The sequence below is a fragment of the Solanum pennellii genome, chromosome 12, assembly GCF_001406875.1.
Source record: "Solanum pennellii chromosome 12, SPENNV200".
Classification (NCBI taxonomy): Eukaryota; Viridiplantae; Streptophyta; class Magnoliopsida; order Solanales; family Solanaceae; genus Solanum; species Solanum pennellii.
The window spans coordinates 29472865-29482660 of NC_028648.1; the positions used below are offsets into that span (position 1 = coordinate 29472865).

Below are 9796 nucleotides of genomic sequence, written 5' to 3' on the forward strand. Positions count from 1 at the left end.
CAACCCAAATAGAGTCATAACCACCCACGGTGGTAGGCAAACCCACAACAAAGTCCATGGTAATCCGCCCCCACTTCCAAGTACGAATAGGCATCCTCTGAGATACACCCCCGGGCCGCTATTGCTCACATTTGACCTGCTGGCAAGTCAAACACCTCGAAACAAAGTCTGAAATATCCCTCTCATCCCACACCCCCAGTAATGTTGACTCAGATCATGATACATCTTCGACGCTCCCGGATGGATGGAATACCGAGAACAATGGGCCTCCTCAAGAATCAATCTAATCAAATCGCTTGTCTTAGGCACACAAATCCTGCCTCCGATCCGTAAGACACCATCAGAATCAAGGACAACCTCCTTAGCTTCCCCACTCAATACTTTGTCTCGAATGAGACATAATTTTTCATCATCAAACTGGTGTGCATGGATTTGCTCGACTAAAGAAGATCGAGCCTCAATAAAAGCAATCATGCCATTACTCTCTTATGATATCTGCAAGCGGACAAGACTGTTAGCTAATATCTGCACATTTCTAGCCAATGGTCTCTCCTCAATACTATGCGCTGCAAGACTCCCCATGCTAGGAGTCTTCCTACTCAGAGAATCGGCTACAACATTGGCCTTTCCTGGATGATACAGAATGGTCACATCATAGTCCTTCAACAACTCAAGCCATCTCCGTTACCTCAAGTTCAAATCCCTCTGGCTAAAGATATGCTGAAGACTCCGATGATCAATGAAGATCTCACAATGCACCCCATACAAATAATGACGCCATAACTTAAGTACAAATACCACAGCCGCTAACTCCAAATCATGAGTAGGGTAGTTCTTCTCATGGGATTTCAACTTCCTAGAAGCATAAGCAATCACTTTCCCCTTCTGCATCAACACACCACCCAATCTAACTCCTGAATCATCACAATAAACAGTAAAGTCTACACCCTCCTCAGGTAGAGTCAACACAGGATCAAAAGTCAAAAAAGTCTTGAGCTTTTGAAAGCTCTCCTCACACTCATCAGACCACTGAAAACCCACATCCTGTCGAGTCAATCTAGTCAATGGAGCTGCAATAGTAGAAAAACTCTGAACAAATCGTCGATAATAGCCTGCCAATGCCACAAAACTCCTAATCTCAGTAGGTGAAGTAGGTCGCATCCAGCCTCTAACGGCCTCAATCTTGGCCTGATCTACTCTAATACCCTCCTTGGACACCACGTGTCCTAAGAATGCCACAGAAGTAAGCCAGAACTCACACTTTGAGAACTTGGCATACAATTTCTCTTCTCTCAACCTCTGAAGTACAATCCTCAGGTGTCGGACATGGTCCTCCTCAGTCTTGGAGTAAACCAAGATGTCATCGATGAAAACAATCACAAAAGAATCAAGGTATGGTCGAAACACCCCATTCATCAACTCCATGAATGCTGCAGGGGCATTAGTCAATCCGAAGGACATCACTAGGAACTCATAATGCCCATACCGGGTCCTAAAAGCTGTCTTAGGGATATCTGATGCCCTTATCATCAACTGATGATACCCAGACCTCAAATCAATTTTAGAGAACAATGATGCTCCCTATAACTGATCAAATAAGTCATCAATACGCGGAAGAGGATATTTATTGTTCACTGTTACCTTGTTCAACTGTCTGTAATCAATACGCATCCTCATAGTCCCATCCTTCTTCTTCACAAACAATACAGGGGCACCCCAAGGTGATACACTAGGGCGAATAAAACCCTTACTCAGTAAATCCTGCAACTGATCCTTCAATTCTTTCAACTCTGCTGGGGCCATACGATATGGAGGTATAGAAGTAGGCTTAGTTCCCGGCTCCAAATCAATAGCAAAATCGATATCCCTATCGGGAGGAACACCTGGAAGATCAGAAGGAAATACATTGAGAAACTCCTGAACCACGGGAATAGAGTCCATGGGAGGTGGTTCAATACTAGTATCCCGAATAAAAGCTAAGTAAGACAAACACCCCCTCTCTACCAGTCTCTGAGCACGGATAAAAGAGATGACCTTGCTAGGATAAGAACCACTAACACTCTTCCACTCAACCCTCGGAACACCAGGCATTATTAAAGTCACAGTCTTAGCATTACAATCAAGGACAGCATGATAAAGAGAAAGCCAATCCATACCCAAGATAACATCAAAGTCCACCATCCCCAGAATGATTAAGTCTACCCAAGTGTCATAACCAGCCAAAGAAACAAGACAGGATCGATACACTCGATCCACCACTAAGGGCTTACCCACGGGTGTAGAAACACGAATAGGTACAGTCATGCTATCACATATCATATCAAATTTAGCAGCAAAATAAGGAGACACATAAGAGAATGTAGATCCTGGATCAAACAACACAGACGCAGGTCGACGGCATACAAGGATGATACTTGTAAGAACAGCATCAGAGGTCTCCGCCTCAGGTCTCCCGGGGAAAGCATAGCAGTGGGCTCCTCGTCCACCTCCAGCCTGTGTGGTACCTCTACCCCCATTTTGTTGAGCTTCAACACCACTACTAGAAACTCTATCACCTCTACCTGACTGAACTCTGCCACGACCTCTACCCTGTGGAGCTGGTGTTCTAGTTGGAATGAAGAATTAAGTCGAGGCCCACCACGACCCCTTTGAGAAGTACACTGCCGCATTAGATGATCGGGATCTCCACAAGTAAAACAAAATCTCTGACCTAGGAACTGCTGTGTGGACCCTAAAAACCCACTATAATTGCCTCGCCCTATAGGTCGCTGCTCTGAACCGTACGAGCCCTGACCCGGTCCATAAGAACCCCTAGATGTCTGGCCACCCTCAAATGTCGGCATAGATGCATGAATAGGTCCCCGCTGCAGAAAAGAACCACTCACTCTCTGTGATCCCCTACCTCCAGATGAGGCACCATTAAACTTACCTGATATACGAGCTCTTTTAGGGTCCCCAAACTCCACTCTCTCCATCAATTCCGCCTCTTTGGCGGCGCTGACAATGGACTGGAAAGAAGCCCCCTCCCTAGATGTCCAAAACACAGCTGACCTGATAGAGAAAGTCAATCCCCTCAAAAATCTGCGGATCCTCTCTGTCTCATTTGGAATAATGGCCAATACATGCCTAGACAACTGGCAAAAACACGCCTCATACTCTGTAACCAATAAACCATCCTGTCTTAGACTCTCAAACCTCAGGCAACTCTCCTCTCTCACGCTCCATGGGATAAAACGATCTTGGAATGCACTAGCAAACTGCTCCCAAGTCACTGGAGGAGATCCAACTTGCAAAACCTCCGAATAAGTCCTCCACCAGTCTCTCGCTGGTCCACGAAGCTGGAGTGTAGCATATCGAACCCCATGTGACTCAGCTAATCCAACCACCTCTAGTAGCTCTCGGCAGGTAGTTAAAAACTCATGAGCGTCCTCGCTCTTCCCACCCTGAAATTGAGGTGGGTCCATCTTTCGAAATCTCTCTTACCTACATTGCTCATCCTTTGTCAGAAAAACCATCGATGCAACTTGACCCCCAACTGCTGGTGCAACATCATTCTGAACCGCGGGATCTACTGGTAGTTACCCCACCGTATCCTGAACAACTGGAGCTTGTTGCTGCTCTTGGGTCTGAGCCCCCTCTCTAGTACGAGAGTCATGCGGTGTGGTAGTCGCACCACCACCCTGAGAAAAGCCCTCTAGCACACTTAACACCCTCAATAGTGTATCCTGAAGCATAGGTGTGACTACAGGATCTGGAGGAACCTTGTCATCTCTGCCATCCATTTGAGGTTCTGTAGAGACCTCTCTAGCACGACTCTCACTGGTGCTGCTCCACGTCCACGACCTCTGGCTACTATCGTACTACTAGCACGACCTTTAGCTCGAGATCTACCCCTACCCCTAGCTGGGGCCTCAACAACTGCCTCGGGAAGTGCCTCCCCTCTACCACCAGTAACATTAGTTCTAGTCCTCGTCATCTGTCAAAAGAGTATACAACAACTCAGTACTAAAGAAGGTAACTACGCACGATGAGAAAGTATGAACAAAAGGAAATTTCCTAGTAATCTTAATAGCCTCTGAGAGATGAGTACAGACGTCTCGATACTGATCCTTGAGACTCTACGTAGACTCGGCTTGTATACACGTGAGACCTATGAACCTGGGGCTCTGATACCATTTTTTCACGACCCAAAAATGAGTGTGATGGCACTCGTCTTATCCCACTAAGACAAGTCAACCTAAAACCCAATATCTAACAAAGTGTGGAAGTAAATGACAATCCAACAACAATTGCTATTATGAAACCAAGTCATATTAATTCAATTCCCAAAATCAGGTTGTCACGTGCACAAGCCTCTAATGTAAATATTAGGATTGAAATAAAATAGAAGTCTAAAATGAAGTTGTCTTTCAAGTAAAACCAAAGTCATAAACTGGAGTAGGAAAGTTCGCTGAGATGACAAGCAGCTACCTCACAACCCTCCACAAGATGCCTCAAAAACGAAAAGAATGACAGGTATCACGAAGATCCGGGCTCGTAACCTACAAAAATTTGTAGAAGCAAGGGGTGAGTACCAAACCACGCGGTACCCAACAAGCAAACCTCTAAACACAAGTTAAGTGAACAAAATACGGGTATTCCTTACGCCCTATCTAAACCTCCACGCTACAGCCTAACTGTTTACCAAACACACAACTCAATCACCACACTCTATCAGTTTACACATTCTCAATAACAACTCAATATTCAACAGGCACAATCTTCACAGAGAAATAATCACAAGATCAGCAAAACACGTGTTCAAGTTCATCAATAATAAAATGTGCAATGCCATGAGATGCAATGTCAAATATCATGATGCATGTCTTTTTTAACAATACACACCCGCTGTCTCTCAGTCCGGGACCCATGGGGGACATATCTGTCAATGCATCTGTCGTGGCGCACGACACGACCCTCGATAATAGTAACCATCGCGGCGCGCGATACGTCCCTCGAAATATAATACCATCACAGCGCGCGATACGACCCTCGAAATAGTACATCCTCTTATCACTTAACTCTTATCACAATCATGTCTCAGATACAATGCAATTGACATGCTCAAATGAGAACTGAGGAGATAACCATTTTGATAACAAAGCACAATTTACAGCAAGGAATACAACACGAACAAATAAGTAACAAGTCTCCAAATCATTCTCAACACCACACAAGGAAATACACGAATTTCATACGCTTAACAAGAGATTAGAAATCCACTTGCCTCAAATAGTAGAACAATCACTTCAGAACTTGAGTCTTCCCTTTTTGTTGAACTTCCAACTCAAAACAATCTATTCAAATAAGTGTCCACAATAAGATTTCAAGACGAAAAATATCCACATTACTTTGTGTCTAGTCTAGACTCTAACTCACTCAAAAACTTACTCGAGTATACAATCAAGTTCCTAATGTTAAGGTCAATTGATATTTCAATTATCAAAATTCCAAGTTTCAAGCCTAGGGTCAAGTTTTTATTTTAATGTCATAAATTTAACATTTAATTACCTATACCAATATATTAAAGTTTGAATCATAATACGATAACATATAATAATAAGAAAACTAATACTAATTTTAAAAATTCTACAATCTGTACCGCTCCACCTAATCAACATACAATGAATATTGTATCCCTATTTATAATCCCTAAATTCTTCTTTTCTAAGTATTAATTCTAAAAAGGCAATGATTTCCCAATCATCACTACATTAATGGCAAACCAAAATTGGTACAAAGTTAAGTGTAAAAAGAAAGGGGTATATGACACCTATCTAATCTACAAACTTACCAAGCAAATCATTCCTCTCCCATTTAATATAATATTATTTCCAGACATGTACATATATGTAGAAATTATTGAAGAACATGCAAGTTTGATGCAAGTACCTGAAGCAGTTCACAAGATGCCGAAACCCTGATTCGTTCCTTTTTCCCCCTTTTACTTCTTATCTCAACTAATTGTGTATTAAAAGTGATAAATTTTACTCACTTATTTGTATCAAATATAGGCTAAAGGGTATAGGGTCTTAAATAAATTATCACTTTAGCCCATAAACTATCGATTAATTAACTTAAGTTAAACAAACATTCAAAAATTCTAAAGAGGAGCTTTTGGGTCATTACATTGTAACACCTTAGAAATTTTTAGATCAGAACTTTTCTAAGTTTATTCTAAGTCTGCATATTTTTAGAATATACTAACACCATCTATGGGTCATAAATGGATCTATCATTCGTAGATGCGATTTGTAGATGAGATTTCAGAAATAGGAAAATTTTTATTTGAGATTTAAAAGTAAAGTTTATGAGTCATAACTTGTTTTACGAGTCAAAGACTTGAGTCCCTGATTAAATTCAGAATCTCTACGGTCCATAGAAGGCTATCGTACTATCAATATTTAGATACTTAGTATTTCACTCTGATTTCTACAGATATGGATCTATGTTCCGTAGAGAGAACCAGAAATCACAGATAAAACCACAAACCATAGATGACCATAAGTGTAACATGTCACAACTAGAAAGAATTCGAAAGGAGTGTAAAATTTTGAAACATTTAATTTTGAAAAGTGTAAGGAAATATAGAAAATTTTAGACCATCTCCAAATCACATCTATTTTGCTCTCCATTCTCTATATTTGGAGAGTAGAATAGAGAATAGGCACTCCAACCCACCTCAAAAGCACCCTCTTTTCTTCATTTATAAAGAGGTGAATAGTAGTTCTCCAAATTTGGAAAACTACTATTCACACGCTTTATTTCACTTTTTCATTATTTTATTATTATTTCTATTAATTTATAATTAACAAACTATTTTATATATAATTCATTAATTAAATATCTAATATTCATAATTATTTTTTAAATGTAATATTATTTTAAATAATATTTTTTAAATATATACTACATTAATTTCAAATTAGTAGAATTTTGATTTTTCCCCCTAATTTTCATCAATAATAAAATTTTATTTCATTATTAATTTTCATTATAAAGAATACACAAAATTAAAATGATAAGATGAAACATTTAATTTAAAATATAACATGATATGATAATTTAAATACAAGGTAAGAATACAATACAATACATAACATAATAATTTAAATACAAGATAAAAATATAATATAATACATAACATAATAATTTAAATACAAGATAAAATATGATACATAACATAATAATTAATTGATCAAAACAATAATTTAGTAATCCGGTTGGTCATTTCCAAAAATAGCACTATTAGAAAAAAAATAGGATATGATTCCGAGAAATGTTGTGTTTGTGGTAGTGACTGCAATTGTTATTGTCAATTTCGTTTTTCAAGTATTCGTTGTTGTTCTCATTACGGGTAATTACGAACATTTGGATCACTAATAGCTTCTAAAAATTTTATCAAAACTTAGTTTCGTCTCTAAATTCCTTGGCTTTGTATATCTAGCCTTTCGTCGTCCTTTGTTTGGATAGAGAAAACTCTGATAACATCTTTTCAAGTCAATTTTTTCGGTTTTGAAAAATTTCATAGTTGATGAAAGACCTTCATATTTTGATCTCTTTAATTTTGATTTCTTCACCCCAATAAGTCGCTCATATGAAGTGTGATGAACTGAAAAATTCTTATTTAAATTATGTGAAAAAGATGATAAGTTAGGAGATTACACTATAGGTGATATACGACTAGGAGCGTCGGATTCTGAAGATTGCAAAGTAAAGTCTTGTCCTAAATGGTCTAAAATTCTTCAAATAATTCATGATTCTCAATCCCAAAAGACGAAATATTTCGTGATGAAACAAGAACCGTCGTGAAAAGATGTTGAACGTGCATTCGAAGTTTTGCAATCACGTTGCAATTATTGCAGGACCATCATGTTTTTGGAGAAAGGAAGTGCTACATGATATAACGACTACATATATTATACTGCACAACATGATAATTGAAGATGAAAGTGATCTCAATGCACTATTTAAGTTGTCGTGGAGGCTCCAACTCCAACTATAGAAATGGCATTTTGAACTCCGTAATGCATTAATAGAGCATTTATGGGAGCAACGTAATTATTTATAAAACCTAGTGTTTATGTAATTGTATATCACTTTTATATGAATTTGTCCCCTAATTTATGTATTATATTATGTTTTCTTGTATTTATGGTATTTAAAAATTTAAAATAAAATATAATTTAATATCACACTAAAAACTATATAAATTACATATTTTGGGGAAAAGGAAACAAATGATTCATATTATGAAATTAAAAATATAAGAATGATTGAGGAGAGAAAAAAAGATTCTTTTTAAAGACTAAAATAGATAATTGTGTTGGAGTTGGTTGTCTAAAATATTAAAGAATTCTATATTTGGAGAGTAAAATAGAGGATTGGGTTGAAGATGCCCTTAAGTAAGTTAAAAGTGAATTTTTGGTCATTTTCAAATGACCATAACTTCTAGCTCAAGGTGAGTTAGAGTACTTCCAGATATGTTTCGAAAGCTCTTGGAACGATCTTTTTAACTCTGCCAAATTTATACGATTTTGACTTTGTATGAGTAAGTTATGCCCTTTTTAAGTTGGGGGATCGGATTTTGAAAATGTCCAATTCGGGATCTTTAAAAATATTTGTCTTTTAGCTACCCTATTATTTTATTCCATTTTAGGAGTTTATTATTGGTCAAGACTAAAATTGGTCAGTTTTAGAAAATTCGAATTTTCACGCTAGGGCTAAGGAGAATGAAGAAGGAAAAAGGGGCAAAATCATCAAGATCAACCAAGAAGGTTGGTCTTTTCATTAAGGAACTTGCTTCAAACAGGTATGTGAGCATCTTATAGCGTTGGGATCGTTCTCCCACGTGTCAAGCATATTATTTCTGTTTGGATTTGTCTTAAAATCATTAGAATATTTCTATCTTGATACCTTTTTCTTGAATTCATGTTTTGTTCTTGAATTTCCTTACTTGTGAAGTTTTTGAATTCGTTATGTCGCATTATGTGGTCATTTGGGTTAGGTTCTTAGGTACACTTGTTTGGTATCTATATGCAAAAGAGATTTAACAAAAAGAACCCAGTTTGGGTGAGTTGGGTAAGAAAAATGAAGGAGAAATTTCGATGAGCGAAATCTAGACGTGAGAGCGCGTTGCGCGACATGTTCCTTGAATTTTTCCCCGTGCCGTGGAGCAGACACAAGGTGTTCTGCCTCAAAAGATGTTCTCAAAACTAGAATTTAAAAACGCCTCCGCGTCGCATACCCACCATCAAATTCTGATTTTTTATTTTTTTCTCATGTTTTGTAACGACCTGTTTAGTCGATTCGAGCAGTAAGATTATTTTTATAAAAACTGACTGGGTTGACAGACCACGCGACGGACCGTCATGGTCACGACAGCCCGTGATGGATTCCGTCGTCCCATACTTGTGAATTTTCTTCTACTACTTTTCTCATTACCCTCTACGACAAGTAGGACAAACCGTCATAGGCACGACGGACCGTCGAGGGCTTCGTTCCAAAACACTTAAACTCTGAAAATCTGGGTACTGAGATCGACTCTCTGAACTTCGCGACGGAACTGCAGGACGGACCGTCGTAGGTACGACGGACCGTCACAATCCCTTTACTGAATTTAACTCTCTGAACTTTGTGACGGACCTGCAGGACGGACCATCATAGACACGACGGACCATCACAGGTTGCGTAACCTAACTGGGTCGGATTTCTGCTTAAAGTTTTAAAGGGGTGTTTTGGACTATTCATGACAAAC

The 9796-nt window shown here is 38.7% G+C and overlaps 1 protein-coding gene across 1 annotated transcript; it reads right to left on the reverse strand.

Annotated features, from left to right (window-relative positions):
• Positions 1 to 486: 486 nt before the first annotated feature.
• LOC114075279 lies at positions 487 to 3464 on the reverse strand. Its single transcript, XM_027913769.1, has 3 exons — positions 2415 to 3464; positions 1806 to 2106; positions 487 to 629 (listed from the first exon to the last, which is right to left on the reverse strand). Exons 1-3 carry the CDS (start codon positions 3462 to 3464, stop codon positions 487 to 489), a joined length of 1494 nt encoding a protein of 497 aa, XP_027769570.1.
• Positions 3465 to 9796: the final 6332 nt, after the last annotated feature.

What these genes read in the sequence shown, in the direction of transcription:
- LOC114075279 (XM_027913769.1), bottom strand. Translation starts at nt 3,464, where the DNA reads ATGGACCCACCTCAATTTCAGGGTGGGAAGAGCGAGGACGCTCATGAG. An exon ending in CTCTGATGCTGTTCTTACAA is followed by an intron (nt 2,107 to 2,414) that starts GTATCATCCTTG and finishes TGTAATGCTAAG; the next exon opens with ACTGTGACTTTAATAATGCC. An exon ending in TACTTCTATACCTCCATATC is followed by an intron (nt 630 to 1,805) that starts GTATGGCCCCAG and finishes TGTATCATCCAG; the next exon opens with GAAAGGCCAATGTTGTAGCC.